At 46.4% G+C, this 17,543-nt stretch overlaps 1 protein-coding gene and 1 long non-coding RNA gene across 2 annotated transcripts in view; one reads left to right on the top strand and one right to left on the bottom strand.

The window, feature by feature from the left end:
- Positions 1–3,481: 3,481 nt before the first annotated feature.
- Positions 3,482–8,062, bottom strand: FZD8 (frizzled class receptor 8). The gene is given in 5 exon segments (XM_075062215.1): positions 3,482–6,024; positions 6,026–6,135; positions 6,138–6,315; positions 6,317–6,360; positions 6,362–8,062. Coding segments are annotated over 5 exon segments (1,971 nt in total). The 5' UTR covers positions 6,917–8,062; the 3' UTR covers positions 3,482–4,940.
- A 204-nt stretch (positions 8,063–8,266) lies between these two features.
- The window catches only part of LOC116821243 (uncharacterized), a 61,159-nt gene continuing 51,882 nt past the window's right edge, over positions 8,267–17,543 (top strand). The window contains exon 1 of the long non-coding RNA XR_004372866.2: positions 8,267–8,765. This is a non-coding gene — a long non-coding RNA (uncharacterized LOC116821243). The remainder of the gene's footprint in view (positions 8,766–17,543) is intronic.

The raw sequence follows: 17,543 nt of genomic DNA, 5'->3' as shown, positions 1-17,543 counted from the left end.
TCGCAAGAAGAGTCTCTTTCCTTAATAAATAACCTCTACTACAAGTCGGGACTTCCTCCTCCTGATCTGAAGCAGCCTTCACGCCACAGCTTTAAGGCTTTCCTTCAGGTCCTATATCTTTATTTATTCCACACTGGGCAGAGCATATAGCCTACATCAGTCTCTAGGCTCCTTGCACTGCATTTAACTTATCAGAAAGACCCTAGCAGAGACATTCCCATCAGTTCTTACTTTTCTTCCCAAACACTACATAAAATGCATCACGGGCTTGAGATACTCATCCTGTTTCTGCTCTGGAGCTTTTACAAATTAAGATGACAGTCTGTTCATGAGCCTGGAAGCAAGGCAGTGGTAGCCTAACCCCACTGAAATCAATAGGAGTTTTGGTACAGACTTCACTGAGGCCCAGATTACCAGCTTCAGAATCCTACTCTAACTCAGACATGGACATCTCCTCTGAGCTTGGGCACTTGACTTCGCCCTTCAGCCTTAAATTCCCTTCCCCATGTAAAGATGAACACAATGTTGCTTACCTCTCTCCATAGGGTGTTGGTAAAGTTTGTCAAGCACATTCAAAGAACTCTAGAGTTAGAAAGCACCATGATACTTTGCTTTCTAAAGTATTACACAGGAAGCTTCCACAACAGACACACACTATTCTCGACACCTCTTTTCAAGCATCTCTTGCTTTTCTAGTGCCTATTTAAATAAAGGGGGGCAGGGGGGAGTTATGGCATAGGCCAAGGTAAGTTTCCCAGAATGCCTGGCTCTTAAAGCTACATCTATACTTTTGAAATATAGTTATACAGAAAACTCTCCTGCCAATCCAAATTCCAGTTTCGCTAACTCATTATAATCATATGTGGCAGCTGCTGGCATTGCTCATGTCAAGGAAAACGTCAAGCAGGGGCCAGAAGGCTAACATATAGCTCTAAGGGAACCAACTTTACCGTGAGTTGTTATTCCTTTGCATGCTCTAGCACACCTGTGAAGTTCTGCCTCATTAAAAAGCCCACAGGAAGCCAGGCTAGTTCCTTAGAAAACTACAGCCCTGCATTGGTATTAGTGCATTATGATTAACAACCCACATATTTTCCTTTTGATAGACCGTATACGGACAAGGGTCCGGGAAGAGAAGGAAAGTTTAAAAGATACGTTGGCCCATAGATTGGGTGTGAGAGTGGAATAAAGTAAGCACAGATCTTCCTATTTACCTGACTCAGCTTGGATACTAAGCCACAAGATCCTCCTATTAACTCCCTGGGGGTTGTCACTGAGACACCCAACTTTTCAAATGTTGTCACATAATCAGTTATGTAGAAAGTCTGTAAACAATACAGCTTTGCATCAGCTCTCAGTTTAAACATGTATATCCTGTGATTAACATATTTATTGTAGCCTGATGTGATCGACGTATCTATTATAATTTGGCCACTAGGTGGCGAAGTAGTATAAATTACTGATTGCTTTTAGTTCATTTTTAAGAAATTTGCATTACATGTGTTTCTGCTATGACTATTTTTAGTAACTCTCTTGTAACTTTAGGTATATGGTAGATTGTCATCACGTCATCGCACGTTAAAACTGTTCTGTAATAGTTCACAGTACCCTCATTGCTTATTTTGATCTGGAAATTGAGTCAGATTCTGAACACTGATGAATTGTGGTGGAATGACTTGTCATTGTCTAGTTGAGAAACAATACAGTATGATTTATTTGATTTCTTTTCTTATATTCCTAGTGCCTTCCTTCTGTTCTTATAAAGCCATCGTTGCATATAAATTCTCCAGCCCAAACATGAGTTTTGATTTTCTAGCCTCGAACACACTTTGTTGTCATTGCACCATTGTTCAGTTCTGACCCTATTTCCCACTGCTAAAAGCAAAGCCAACTGCTAACTAGTTTCGAGTCCGCTATTATGACTATGAGGTGAACCTTTATATCTAATAATACTGACAATTTTGCAACCTGCTTAATGGTTGTAACTAAGTGAAATAGATGGTACCTGTGCTGAAGAGGCAGCATGAGGACTGCATTGTCTAGTTCCTAGGCGCGCTCTCAAACAATTAAGTAGCTGGTAAGATACTACAAAGTCTTGCTGGCTTCTTAAACTTTGTGTGCATAATCAAAGGAGGTTCCTTCAACTTGTGCCTAGGCGGGTCAAGCTACAGAGCCATCATATTCCAGATTTTTGCTGAAAGTGCTTTTCTGGCAGTACTTGCTGTGCTGCTACAGCAACCACATACAGCTATAACTCAACAAACTCTTGTAATAATACTTCAGAATAAGTTTCTTCAAACCTTCATTCTAGAGTTGACTGGAGGTAGAGGAGCCCAAATTTTATCTGGCAATAGATGATGCAAAAATGTGACTTTTTTAAGCATTCCTTAGTAGGAGCAAACTCCCTCCAAACTCACATGGAAGTTTTTTTTCCTAAGTGCTAGGTAACACCCCATTAGTTTTATATGTGGTACACATAGTGTAGGAAGTATGTTTTTAAAACCACAATCTGACTAGCCTAAAGAAAAAGGCTTGTCTGTAACAGTCTTGTTCAGCTAGGTGGTATTGAACTAAAATATTATGCTAATACAGGCTTTGCTACAATGCTGCATAAACAGCACTAGCTAGAAGGCTTAAGTGGCTCACATTTACAGGGAGATACACTTCACTTTAAGTATTGTCTGTACACAGAGCTAACGGGGCCAGCCTTTTTGTGCCCCCACCCCACATGATTCAATTAACACTATAAAAGTGGAAGTTCCTGTTTAGTTATGGGAACTCCTGAAGGGGACACCATAATCAAGTTAAAACTCACTGGGACAAAGTTTTTCCCACCAATGATGATTGATGCCTATGTGATTAGTAGGTCAGCTGCCCATCTCTTATCTTGATTGACAGGCTAATAAGGGATCTGGAGCTATCTTTTCATGGCTAACACACAACCTAACCAATTGCTTTTAAATTATTGCTAATCTCTCAGAAAATAAGCAGAATGCATAAAAATATATTTCTGGAGCAAAGAAGTGTTTACTAACAGCTTTTACTTCTTATGGTCTACAGAAGCCTAGTTCTGAAAACATACCAGAATTTAGTCATCGCTTTCCAGGCAATAAAGGATTTTTTTTAAAAAAGAAAAAACACTTTTCATTTATAATAGTAGTTCTTTGCTTCAATTAGGAGTAAAAGAGAAGGGAGTTTTGTAATTCAATTGTCCTGCAAAAGAAAATGCTTTAAATTGGGTAGATTATGTAAGCAGACCACCTGTAGGGCATTCATGCCTTTTTTTCTATACTGCTCCAACCCATGCCTTGCTGCCTGCAGACTGGCTAACAATGGAGGGAAAAAGCTGTTTAAAAGGCTGTTCTCCCTTTTCCCTCTCCTGTTCACTAACTGTTACAAGTCTTCCTCTTTTTATTTTTTTAAAAAAATCCCACATCTCTTTAGTTGAACTGGCCACCATAGAGCCTTAAAGTTCTTCTGCAACAAGAGGAACCCAGCAGCAGGAAAAGAAACTTCAGACTATACATCATGTTTGGAGAAGAGAAAAGATCAAAGTTTTTCCAAACTCAAAAGAGACCAAGTTCCCTACAGATTAACCCTATTCAGTTAGCTCCTCTTAAAGGAACGCTGTTCTGAGCCACTGAGCAGACAGGTAAAAAGTTCAACAATTGCCAAAGCATTCTTCTGTTAATTCAACAGCTTTCTACTCAAATTAGCTTAGTCTTGACAGAAGAACAATACCTTTTCTCTAGAAAAAAGACCATATTTGATATACACAAGTTAAGTATGAAAGGTTAAGATGTTAACCTGTTAGTTTAATCTGTTAAGGAAAGACTGATCTAACAATTCTCAACTCACTGTTCTACTGTAAAACATAATTGATGGAGTTGAAACGTTAATCTTTACACTTTAGCAGTATGTAGCCCCTCTAAAGGCAGGTGCTTACCAAAAAAAAAAAAATCAAACCAGACAATAGTTATGAAAGGTAGGGTGAGTGTTCACATTCCTAAAATAACATCCATTTTACAGGATACATAACAAGGCATGTGTGAAATTACTGCCTTGTACAACTTTAGTTTACATACAGTGTGATGGCTTACAGAGCATAGAGCAGCAAAGAATTATTATAAGGCACCTCAGGTTTTAGAACATTCAACAAGTCAGTCCAAAATATTGTTTCTTTAAAAAACCTCACATTTTAAGTTAAAGATAAGTAACTGCATTAAGGATTGCATTGTAATATAGCTTATAGTGACATCTTTCAGTGACAGTTACTACTAACAACATCTGAATAATCAGGGTAGGAGGGGGAAGCTTGGAAAAAAGTCATTTATCAAAAGTCATTTTATTGACAAAATAGAATACTCATATTTGCTCTTACAGGGGGAGCCTCTAAACTTTACAGAAAATGTACAGACTGTATAGCTTTGGATATATACATATCTTACATATATGTACAAAGTAACAAATAATTATATAAATACATTGTTTACTGCAAAACCCGTATTTATTTTGGGTGTATAATTAAGACATGAATTGTGTGTTTAAGGCATTTGCCTGGCGGTTAGGAATACCCAAAACCTGCAGTCCCATCAGGCCAATAACCTCCTCCCTTGGACTGGATATGAAGAGGACCCCCGTTGAAGGAAGCTCTACTGCAAGTCCACAGAGAGAATCAAACTACTACTTGTCCTGCTCCCTCCAGAAACTGCTGAGTCTCTTCCACCCTTTTCTGCCAGCACAATAAGCTGACGCCTTGAAGTACATACTCCCTGCATATGAATGGAGATGGGGAAGGAGGGGGGCTAGTGCTTGGGGCCTCTGCTGGCTGAATAGTTCTGCACAAGCCGTAGCTAATGGGGACCATTAGGGGTTCATTAATGGCACCAAACAGTGAGGAAGCATTTCATACAGGCCAGCCCCCACCAAGCCTCTCCTGCTCACACTTGAGACAAGGGCATCTGCTTGGGGTAAGACATAGAACTGGCAGTGCCCGATCTCCAAGTTAAGCCAGTGCTGACATCGCTGTACATGGAGCCCCCGCCGCCTCCTCCCGCCACCGCCGCGGCAGCTACCTGCCCCCCGCCCCCTGCCCCAGGGGGCCCGGCGGCGGCGGCTCCCTTGCTCGCCCAGCAGCAACGGGTGCAGAGGGCCCTCCAGGACTCCAGGGTCTTCCCGGACCAGACCCAGACGCCGGAGGTGATGCCCACCACCAGGCACATGAAATACTTGAGCATGAAGACGGCGTAGTCGGGGCGGCGGGCCTGGTCGGGCTGCTGGTCGCGGAGGCAGGGGCAGTTGTGCGTGGCCTCCCAGCGGGGCCGGTTGTGCTGCTCGTAGAAGAGGCAGGCCACCACGCTGGCGGCCGGCACCGTGTACAGCACGGTGAAGAGCCCCAAGCGGATCATCAGCTTCTCCAGCTTGTGCGTCTTGGTGGGGCCGCCCTGCTGCTTGATCACGCTGCGGATGCGGAAGAGGGAGACGAAGCCGGCCAGCAGGAACATGGAGCCGATGGCCAGGTAGATGAGCAGCGGCGCCAGCACGAAGCCCCGCAAGTTCTCCAGGCTCTGGTTGCCCACGTAGCAGATACCGGCCACAGGGTCGCCGTCCACGGAGCTGAGGGCCAGCACGGCGATGGACTTGACGCTGGGCAGCAGCCAGGCGGCCAGGTGGAAGTACTGCGCGTAGCCGGCGATGGCTTCGTTGCCCCACTTCATGCCGGCGGCCAGGAACCAGGTGAGGGAGAGGATGACCCACCAGATGGAGCTGGCCATGCCGAAGAAGTACACCAGCAGGAAGACCACGGTGCACAGCGCCGGGCCAGTGCTCTCGTAGCGCACGTGCTCTGCCACAGCCAGCTCCGGCTGCAGCTCCGCCGCGCCCCCTGCTGCGCCCCGCCCGCCCGCGGCCCCAGCTGCTGCGCTCCCGCCTGCCCCAGCTGCTCCGGTCCCGGCTCCGCCGCCTAACCGCCCCGCCGCCTGCACCCACCTTCTCGTGCCGGCCACAGAGCGCCCCAGGTAGCCGCCGAGACGAAGAGTAGCAGGCGGCCAGAAGATGATTGGGCCGCTCGTGGTACTTGAACGCATCCATGTCGATGAAAGGTGAAGCAGTGGCGAAGGGAGAAGAGCAGAGCAGCTGGACCATAGGCGATCCAGAAGGCGGTGAAGCGCCGCATCATCCAGGGACTAAGTAAGGTTGTGCAGGCAGGCGCAGTTTGGCGATCTGCCCGTCTTCACCCGTTTGCTAGCAGCGGTGGGCTCGCTGGACGCGATACATGGGCGCCGGCACTGGGCAGCTGCTCGCAAGGGGAGCGGCCGGCTTGCGGGGGCTCGGCGAGGCGCCAGCGGCAGCAGGGCTTGCAAGCGCCACCCGCCTTCCCGGCGCGGTGCGGGGGCTTGGCCGGGGGCGGCGCGGCGGTAGTGAGGTCCGTGCGGTTGTAGTCCATGCACAGCGTGTCCGGGTTGCCCTGCTCCGGCAGGCGGTCGCAGCGCATCCTGTCTGGCCAGGCGAAGCCGTACTGGCGCATGAGCGGGGCGCAGCCGGCCTTGGCCCGCTCGCAGACGCTGCGGCAGGGAGGCAGCGGCTTCTTATAGTCCTCCAGGCAGATGGGGGTGTACATGCTGCAGAGGAAGAAGCGCAGGTCGGCGGAACATTGGATCTCCACCAGCGGCCAGAACTGGTGCACCTCCAGCCCCGCCTCGTCCTGCGTGTCGTGGTTGAACTGGTTGGGCATGTAGGTGTAGTTGTAGCCGATGCCTTTGCACAGGGGCACGGTGATCTCCTGGCACGACAGCTCCTTGGCCGAGGAGGCGGCGGCGGCGGCAACGGAGGAGGCTGCAGCGGCGGCGCTCGAGCGCTGCAGCAGTAAGAAGGTAGCGAGCAGCGAGGTGATTTCCAGCAGGTAACTCCGCTCCATGCTCGGCGACAGGCGGCGGCTGCCCGGCAGCTCTGAGTCCTAGTAGCAGAAGGCGCCGGGGGCACTGCAAAAGCCCCGAGGAACGGCCTCTCCCGGGGCGCCCCGCCGCCGGGGTGTATTGTCCTGCAGGCAGCCCCGCGTCCCGCCTCTGCCCGCAGGGCGAAGCCCCCGGCTTGCTGCTGCACGTGCCCGGGAACGCACCGCCACCCTCCGCAGGGCTCGCCGGGCCGGGAAGGACACAGCCCCGGGGACGCCTCTTCTGGCCTGTCCGGGGCAGGGGGAAGCCCCGCAAACAGCCCGCTTCAGCGTCTCCTGCAGCGGTCCAGGGACAGGCGCGTAGAGCCCGCGGGGGTGTGCGCGCTCAGTCTGCTCGGGGGAGGCTTCTCTGCCGCGCTCCCATCTCCTTTCGGCTCGGGGGCTACACCCGCGCTCCCTGTTGTTCCAGCAGCCGCTGGGCTCCCGGCCGGGCGCCGCAACTTTCGCCTTCAGTCCCTGCGGTGCCCAGCCAAGATGGCTGAGGGATCCCGGAGCCACGGACCTAGCCTGCGCGGCCCCCAGCAGCCGGCCTGCACCGCCCGGGGGTCCCCGGTGCCCCTACAGCCGTGCGAGCTTCCCCGAGCCCGCAGCAGCACGGTCCGGCCGCAGGCGCTGTAATCCCCCCGTGCCGCTGCAGAGCCACCTGGGTCTCGGCAGCCGCAGTGCCCTTTGCACAACTTCTCGCTCTCCGGCCCCGGCAGCGCCAGGCCGGTCACTGCGCTCTCATGAATATTTATACAGAGCGCTGCCAGGCCCCGCCCCTCGCGCACCAGCCACCTATCACACGGGCTCCGGGCGGGGAGCAGAGGAGCCGGCCCTCAACCTCCCTTAAGGTGGAACGGACCCAGCGGTCTGCCCTGAGCACCTTGTTTGCAAAATCCGATGGGCTGGTTATCCCTCTTGATTTTCTAGGGGCGATGTATGTCTGTTCCTTTAAGGTGCAGTTTATTAGCTGTAAATGTTTCCTGGCAGGCAAGTAGTAATGAGCATTGCTTAAGCAAGGAAGAGGAGACTCCCTTCTGGTTTGGGGGCATTTCTTTCCCTTTTCGTGGTATGGTTTCAGAGACCTCTGGTTAGTGCTTTGTGTAGGAGTAAGAATAAGTTTTTATCTGTTTTAAAATCCTCTAGGTATCAAAGCGCCAGCGTTCCTGAGAACGTGTTCCCAGTGAATGTCGATCTTCAGTGGTTTCTGCAAACAATGTAAACACTGCAAGTCCCTCAGCCTGTAGTGGAATATACTACAAAATATTAGCGCCAAATCCCAACCAGATCGGAGCTTGGACCTGCAGACAATCCTGGGAATAGCGTTCACTGGCTGAAGTGGGAATACGGGTGGCAGAAAACACTGCTCAGAGTAGATTTAGCTTCCTCGTCTTACATACTTTGTTCGGGTTTTTAAATCAGCTCTTCTCTAAAACCACAACTGTGCCTTTAGGGCTTCCTTATACAATGCATCTGTCAAAAAAAAAAGTGTAAGCTATTAATGATGTCAGCTACCACCAAGGATTTGTAGCAGATAAAGCATAAGTCAACAAAGATTTAGTCCCTGAGATGTAAAAAAAAGTCATAAAAATGCACTCACCAAACAGAGCAATTCATTAAGCTGGTATATATATAGAATTTGAGTTATCCCAGTGAAACTGACAGCTGGTTAAATTTTGTGTGTCATTTTAGAGTGGCTGCACTTCCTCACCAGGAGCTGCTTAAAATAGATACTGTTTACACTTGGTGGCAGGATCATATCACCCTGCAATGAAAATTTCAGTCGGAGCTTGGATTCTACGCAGTGGAACATAGATAAGTTTAAGTTTACGTAAGTCTCTTGCCTGGGGAGAACAAGTTTACAGTGTTGCTGAGAATTGTTTTGCAAGGGCACAGATAAAGGATTAAGGGGAGCTGATGGAGCACAACTCCATATGCTGCACATGGCTTTGAAAGTCTAAGGAATAACGAAATCAGTTCTGAATGAAAACAATGGAGGCCTTGGGAGGACCCATCCTATAAACCCTGACGGTCTTTCAGTCATTACTGGTACCTGGAGATCAAAGAGCATCCGTAGTTTATATAAATGCCCATGTTTGTTCCCCCAAATTGTCATTTCTTTAGGGGCCAGATCTTGGCACCAGCTGTAAAGTAGAAGTCTCTGCTGAGTTCAGTGGTCGGGGGATAGTGACATTAAGAAGAATTTCTGCTTAATAAGTGATGGCACAATGTCATTCTTAATGTTTAAAGTTTGACTTTAAAAAACACTATTCATCTGACTACTTGACATGGTGGTTGGCTGTTTCTTGTAAAGTCTCCTTCTGCTGAATTAATGATAACACTGGCCTTAATCAGAGCAGCTGGTTTTGGGGGGAAGGAATTGAAGGAAACTTTTCAGAACGTTGTTGATAATATAGGCTATCTTCTTGCCAGGTATTTACTCAGAGCAGTTGACATTGGGGGAGATAGAGCCTGCCATCGATTTGTCACTGGACTGCTACCCACCCTCTAAATAATTGTTCCAAGTCTCATTTCAGGACGGATCTGCCCACAATACAGAGCTTACTTACTTGGATGAGCCTAAAATTATGCCTAGTTGAGTATAAGAATCCCGAAAGTGAGGGCTCAATGAAATAACCAGAATATCCTTTCTAGAGGGGGAAAATATTAAATACAAGACTGAAAATTAATAATAATAATAAACACTGCATCGCCCTCAGAAAGGCAGATATGTAAAATAAACATAGTTTTAATAGTGGATTGGACAAATCTCTGCAACAGGTAACTCAGTGGGGAATAATATCTAGGCAGGAGGCGACAGTATTTTATTAGTTAATTCTATCTCCTGTTCCACGTTTGAGTCTAATAGTTTCATGGGTTCCGAACTAATCGCTCGCTTTCAAGCTGCACTTCTAGGATGTAGGTAAAACGAGATTGCGGTGGGGATTTTGGCTTCATCTGCCACTTGTTAGTGCTCCAATTAACCCTTCCCCCTCACTTTCCAAACCACCTTAAATGAGGGAGGCTAGTGAGGAGGCGGGGAGGCCGGCAGCCTGGCAGGTTCATTTACGCTTGTTAGGACATCCCAGGGGGTTGTCTTACTCCAAGAATGGAGTGTTTATTTTTTAATTGATGTGCTGTTTCATTTAGCGCTTGTATGGAGCTCACGCTGGGACTGTAATTACTGTAATCTCAGGAACAAGCGTTTCAGTGAGCCAGGAGGGTGGCACTACGGTGGGACTTATTTTAGGTGGTGGCAAATTTTGTGATTTGTCAGGTTTCGAACCAAAAAAAAAAAAAAATCAAAAAAAATCTAGTGTTAGGAAATTAAGTTGTTGAGGGGAGAAATGTAAATCTTCCTCAGAAGCTGGCGGTCAAGCTATTAAATGAGTATTTGTAGGAAATTAAGCACGTGGCACAAACCCAGAGCGAGAAGTTGTTATGCTACTTCTGCTAACAGGCTCCTCTCCCTTCCTTTTGGATTTAAATGAATACATAGATTATCTAGTTAGAAGGAAATGGGTAGTAATGAGGCAATAAACAAGTTTCCTATGTAATCATTTCGGTAACTTGCCAAACAAACTCAAATTCTCCTTCCCTCGCCCTCCTCTCTCAAGGGAAACCCGATAATTACAAGCAAAACATCGCAGATCCGCTTTTAAATACCACGCGTTACCATTTTGTGTTACAAAGATTTCAGGTCACAAAATTAATCTTGCAGGAGGTTCCCTGTTACTTTTTGTCAAACTCAAAACTACTGCTAAAGGATCTGAAATCTCCCTTTTCAGAAATATTGATCGTTTACTGGGCCCATACGATTTTGCTTAATGTTAAAAATACAAGGAAAAGGAACTCTGAAAACTTGCCACCTTTTTGATAACTTCGTCCCTTAATCATTTGGAAAACCTCTTCCAGGTCACTCACTAGAACTGGATCTGATGATCCATATTAGGAGGTGTTGCTTTGTTACCTACTTCAAAAAGTACCTCAATTAAAATTTTCTAGGGGGTGTAAAAATGAGGAAATCCAGTCCTAGGATCTGGTATGAATCTGTAAATGACCACTTTGACAGGAACACTACTGGTTGTTATAAAGTACCTTTTACACCCTGCTTAGACATGGCACTGCAGAGACAACAGATGTGAAGTGACTGTTTCCAAAAGCAACAGATTCTGTAGTTTCCATTGCTGTATTTCAGCCTGGAAACTCAGTAGAGGTGTTGAATGCTACAGTTTAGAATTACTGTACTAGAAATAGAGGAAAATCACTGATTTGTCAGTAGTAGGTGCAGCTTAAGTTTTACTGTTATTCACTGTTATGTTTCCTGCTTTTTTTTATATTTTGTGAAAAAAGATGTAACCCCACTACAAAAATCAGAAACCATTCAATAACAGAATTCTTGTATTTAAGAAGTTTTCTAAGTAAAACAAGCATAAACTTGAAAATCATAGAATAAGCTTGTAGCATGTTATAAATTCAGAACTTGATCATTCCTTTGGCTTATTAATGAAAGATGCGTCTAAAGCCCCTAAAGTCTGTCTAATGCCCCTGAAGTCTGTTTTGACAATCCCAGTTACTATCTCATTGTAAAAATTAAGAAGAAATAGAGTAAGTGAGGATATTTGTGGAATCAGCTGAAGAAAGCTTTGGATTGATTCAAAGCAATAGAGCCTATTTCCATCTGCATTTCTTGTGTACCTAATCCTTCCCCTAAAGACAATGGATGTTTTGAGGTATACAAAGAATGCAGGATCAGGTCTTAACTGTGTGTGTGTTTTCCTTAGGAAAAAAAGCAGCTGCTTTCTGAAAAATTAGGCTTCACTATAGTAAGGTAAATAACTTAGAGCAATTTCTGAACAGATGTCCGGTCATCAAATCATGCACAAGTATAAAGCCACCAGATGAAGGAAAGGAACAGTTACAGATAGTATAATCTTTTGCAAGAGTATTGATTAGCAAGTAGATAGAACTCTCCCCCATGCCCCAACTGTCACAGGTATTCTGTTACTTTAAGAAAGCAAATTCCTGATAGTTTGATGTGCCCAAGGATTTGAATAATTCCCAAGGGATAGTCTAATATTACCTCTAAAATGTCCATGAAGCAACTTTTATTAGACCTAACCTTGTGCCCTAATGTTACCAGATAGCAACCAAATAACGAATGATACAAGAAGTTTAGTATCACATCCTAGTGATTGTTTCCTGAATATTCTTTGAAAATCTCAACAGCCTCAATTGAAATAACTTTATCTTTAAACATGTATTTTGACTAATTCTCTTTATTAACTGAGACACTTCCATGATATCCAGGAGGACAGCAAGACTTCCTTTTAAATTCCTGTCTAATGTGCTGTATTATGCTTTAGTATGACATTGTCTACATTAGCAAGATCAGCTAATTGAAATGCATTTACACACACACACACACACACTTTGATAGGGAGGCCACAATCAATTTAGGTCCGTTACCCCAAAATTTATAGGAATAAAGCCTCCACTGAAGTTCATAGGTTCATAGACTAAGTTCAGAAGAGACCCTTATGATCATCCAGGGTGACCTCTTGCATGACAGTGGCCATAGAATTATATCCTGTGATTCCTGCCTCAAATAATTTATGGTTGAGCTAGAGAATATCTTTTTGAAAAACATACAGTTTTGACTGGAAGACTTCAAGTGATGGGGAGTCTACCACTGCTGTAGGTAAACTGTTCGATACTTTAAAAAATGTTCACCTTATTTCCAATTAACTTGTTTAGACTCAAGTTCCCGCTGTTGGATCTTTTTATTTGCCCAGTCACTTGTGTGCTGGCGTGGGTGCTGTCAACTCTGCCAGCTTGCTCAACCAGTGCACAAGGTAGTTGGCCAGTTGAAGACCTCCCTCACTCTTCCCTACAGGATATCTCCCCATTTCCCCTTCAGTGCTCCTCATCTCCTGCTCTGCAGCTCCCCATGCAATCATCAGCTGTGGATTGCCAGTCCCTATCCCCTTCATGCCCTCTTCCAGTATTGTCATCCTCCTGTTGAGTAGTACCAGTCTGAGGAGGAGAAAACATGTCCTGTGGGGGATATTGTTGGGGTAGGCAGGGCAGAAGGGGAGAGATTGCAGTTTGTCAGTGAGTACTGCTGGCTGGCTGAGAAACTGCAGAGCAGGAACATGGGTCAGAAAGGATTACTTGACAATGACCCTGCAAGGGAGGTCAATATACCACATCGTGGTGGTGGAGGAGAGTGGTTGCAGAAGAGGGCACTCTGTTGGTAGACTAATGAGTTTTGCCAGTTGAAGCTGTCCTCTGACAGTTGGCAGATGTCCCGCTTAGCTTGTGCAAACTTTACACTGATTTAGGATGGGTAGTGTGGACTACCCAGGGCTCAACTGGTAAATCAATCAACTGCTATACAATTGTCAAGGGTGGGGGTCTGTTAATAGCAAATACTTACCTTGCTGGACTTTTCGGTTCCTTTGGGCCTTGCCTACAGGACAATATCCTTAACATTTACTAATTGCACAGCTCTAATGGTGGAGTACTAATATAGGCAGGCCACTGGCAATAGTTGCCCTTAATTATTATGTTTTGACCTGCTTTGGGCAGGATTAGTTGACATGGTGGCTAAAATGTCAACATCTGCTGTACACTATAACTCATAATTGTTACCAGTGCAGATATATAGTGGTAGAACAGTGGGACATTGGAAGAGTCTAGTGCAGACACAACCTTGGGAGGCTAGTTGACAGTTTATACAAATGAAGTGTAATGCTCCAATAGGCTGCAAATGTTAACCTGCCACCACACAGTGGAACCCATATTAGGTATCACCGAAAAATTACAACCCATACTCAAGGGAGATCCCATCCTGAGAGACATCTTTCCTGAACTCCCTCTTCTGGCCTTCAAACAACCTCCCTAGCTCTACAAACTCAGAGTCAGAAGCAAGCTCCCCAAAGACCAGGGTGGGTAAACTACAGCTCGTGGGCTGCGTTCGGCCTGTCAGGTCTTTTAATCCAGTCCTTGAGCTCCCATCGGGGAGTGGGGTCAGAGACTTGCCCTGCTCTGGCACTCCAGCTGGGGAGTGGGGTTGGGGGCTTGCCGCATGGCTTGCAGAAGCAGCGGCATGTCCCAACTCCAGCTCCTATGTGTAGGGGCAGCCGGGGGGCTCTCTGGATGCTGCGCCCACCCCAAGTGCCGCCCCTCACAGCTCCCATTCACCAGGAACCACGGCCACTGGGAGCTGTGGGGGGGCACCTGTGGATGGGGCAGTGCGCAGAGCTGCCTGGATGCACCTCCACTTAGGAACTGGCGGAGGGACATACCACTGCTTCCAGGAGCTGCTTGAGGTAAGTGCCACCCGGAGCCTGCACCCCTGAGCCCCCCTGCCATGCCCTAACTCCCTTTCCCAGCTCTGATCCCCTTCCTGCCCTCCAAACCTCTTGGTCCCAGCCTGGAGCACACTCCTGCACCCCAAACCCCTCATCCCAGCCCTACTCCAGAGCCCACACCCCCAGCCAGAGTCCTCACCCCCTCCTGCACCCCAACCCCCAATTTTGTGAGCATTCATGGCCTGCCATACAATTTTTATACCCAGATGTGGCCCTCAGGCCAAAAAGTTTGCCCGCCCCTGCCATAGACCATTAGACACCAACCCAAAGCAGCACCAGACACTGCCAGAACAACAGATGCAAAACCTGAAGACATATCTCCATTGGTATCATGATGAACAGTGCCTTTTCAGGTTCCCTGGCCCTGGGCCCTACACATGCCTATCACAACATGTGCTGTAGGTCAGGGGTTCTCAGTCTTATTCTTTCTGAGGTCCTGTCCTTCTCACAACATGCTATAAAAACTCCACAGCCCACCTGTGCCATGCCTGTTTTTCTGCATATAAAAGCCAAGGCCAATGTTAGGAGGTAGCAAGCAAGTCAATTGCCTGGGGCACCACACCACGGGCCCCTCATAAAGCTAAGTTGCTCAGGCTTTGGCTTCAGTCCTGGGTGGTGGGGCCTCAGGTTTCAGTGCTGCATGGTAGGGCTTCAGCTTTCTGTCTCAGGGAGTCTAATGCTGGCCCTGCTTGGCGGCCCCCCTAAAACCTGCTTGTGGCCCCCTAAGGGCCCTGCACCCCGGCTGAGAACTGCTGGTGTAGCTCATCCAGTGTACTTACATGCCCGGGTGACCCACTGAGGTGAGTCAGGGACTGGAGATAGTGCTCCCTCCCTGAGCCCCGTCAGCCCAAGCTGCCTCTGTTGCTTTGCACCCTAGGGGGGGTGGTTGCCTCGCTTGCCCTGCCCTGAATGAGACAATTGCTGTGGTATTGAATGAACTCCTACAGGAAAATGCTAAGACAAACACCATCATCTGTGGGTGAACACTTTGTCACAAAGGGATCATTTTATATGTGACCTCTCAGGGTATGTCTTCACTACCAACGTTAAACTGCTGCTGTGGCTGTTTAGTTGTGGCACCGGTGCTGGAAGAGAGCTCTCCCAGCATAGTAAAAAACCCAGCCCCATGAGGGGAGTAGCTACCAGTGCTGGGAGCACAGCTGCCAGTGCACTGTCTACACTGCCACTTTACTGCACTGAAACTTGCAGCACTCAGGGGCGTGTTTTTTTCACATCCCTGAAAGAGAAATTTTCAGTGCTGTAAAGTGGCAGTGTGGACAGGGCCTCAGTCCCCATCCTCAAGGGAAAGCTGCACAACACCTTCAAAAGATAAGCCTGAGAGCTTAAAATTCATAACTTTGCTAGATATAAAAATCATGGCCTGAATAGACACAGTGGATTTATGGGTTATTAAAGGAAACTATAACCCAGGAATCCCCTCCTCATCCAGCCTTTTATTCCCCCTCCCTTTCCCCTTATGACTGGAGAGGTGTTAACTGGCCACTTCACCTTTGAAATGCCCCTTGAAATGTGTTAACTACTTATGCTAAATAAATCTGTTCCACCCTGTATTTAGCTGTGACACCCTGAGTACCTTTCCCTGACTTGAAGAAAAGCTCTGTGCAAGCTTGTCTCTCTCACCAACAGAAGTTGGTCTAATAAAAGATATTACCTCACTCACCTTGTCCTGGGAACCTTAACTGACCAACAGGAGGAAACATGCCATTAACATGGACAAAAAGAAAGGTGATGCGTCACATCATTTATCCAGTTGAATTGAAAATGTGAAGTAGAACAATATTTAGAAGGAACATTAGTTCAGCTAGCCGCTTTGGGAGAAATTTGTGATAGAGTTAGAACCTTGAGGAATAGAAAATTGTTCTTAAATTGTAATACTATGTTTAGTGGGGGTTTTTTCCTGAAGTAAATCGAGCCATTAGTGAACTTGTATCATTTAAAGCAATGAGTTTTACTTCTACCGAGTGTTTGTGCATGCATTTTAACTTGTTTACTGTTCCTAATTGCCGCTTAGATACAGGATGCACAGTAGTAATAATTTGTTAATACAGAATGATAAAAATCACATTTAAAGAAAATCCTTACCCAAGTTTCTAATTATACCTCTTATCATTCATCCAGCCTATTTACTCTTTGTATTTCACTTATCTTGGAGAAAGAAACATGATCTCTGAAGACCTGATCCTACCACTGTGCTTAAGCTAACTAGAGCCATAAGTAGCCCTACTGATTTAATTAGGACAACTTGTGGAGTAAGGTGCTACTAAACATGAGAAGGATTGCTGATCTGGACACTAATTGTTCTCAGCCTTTTGCTCTCTGGCTCTAGCACAATGGTAGTGCCAACACTACTGGGAATGTTTACAACTTTTTATTAACACTTAAAATACAATTTCTCTTATCAAACTTTGCAGAAGCTTTAACCAAATCTAAATTGCAGCCTATTGCAAGGCCAGGGTGGAACAATGAGGAAAGACAGTACAGGGCTTCAGGATTAATCCAAACTATCAGTAATTTGTCATGTTTAGCTATTTTCAGTCCATCGAATCTAAAAACAGTAAACTCAAATCATAAAGAACAGACCTCATGAGACAGGGTCTGTTTCCCTCAGTGCTCATAGTCTCTGTTTAGCATAATCCTCACCTCTTTCCCCTCCATGAAGCCTAAATGGGCTCACCTGAATTTAAGTAGCTCCCCAATACTAGTGCCTCCCTGAGTTTTCTCTTAGCTTTAGCTGGGTATTAACTCCCAAAAGCTCAGGCTCTTGCCTGGCTTGGTTTGACCTCCACTTAGGGATGCCCCTTGGGTATGGTGTAGTAGGGCTTCAGGATTCCCACAGGGGACACTAGAAGACCTGTGGAGCGCTCACATGGCCTAAATTAAGTTGGCAGTTAAGTCACAGCATACAAATGTTCTGTTTTCATGTTACCACCACCTTTCTGTGTGCGGGTACAGGGTACCTAAAACTTCTAAGTGGCACCTTTGTCCTGAATCAGGCCTCAGAGCGAGTGGAAGTCCACACAGGTGGAGAGAGCTACTGTAATGGATCCTAAAGCCTGAATGTGAATGTGAAAGGCATTTTACCAGAGCTGGTCAAAAACACTTTTTCTACAGAAAATGTTGATGAAAATGAAATGTGATTTTTTTTCTAAATTTTCCATGGAAAACTTTCATTTTTTGGTGGAAACTGGAATACTGAAAACTTCAGTTGGAAT

The sequence above is a fragment of the Chelonoidis abingdonii genome, chromosome 2 (genome assembly GCF_003597395.2).
Source record: "Chelonoidis abingdonii isolate Lonesome George chromosome 2, CheloAbing_2.0, whole genome shotgun sequence".
Lineage (NCBI taxonomy): Eukaryota > Metazoa > Chordata > Testudines > Testudinidae > Chelonoidis > Chelonoidis abingdonii.
Note: the sequence above shows the minus strand (reverse complement) of the source record. Positions and strands in the feature narration are given on the sequence as shown.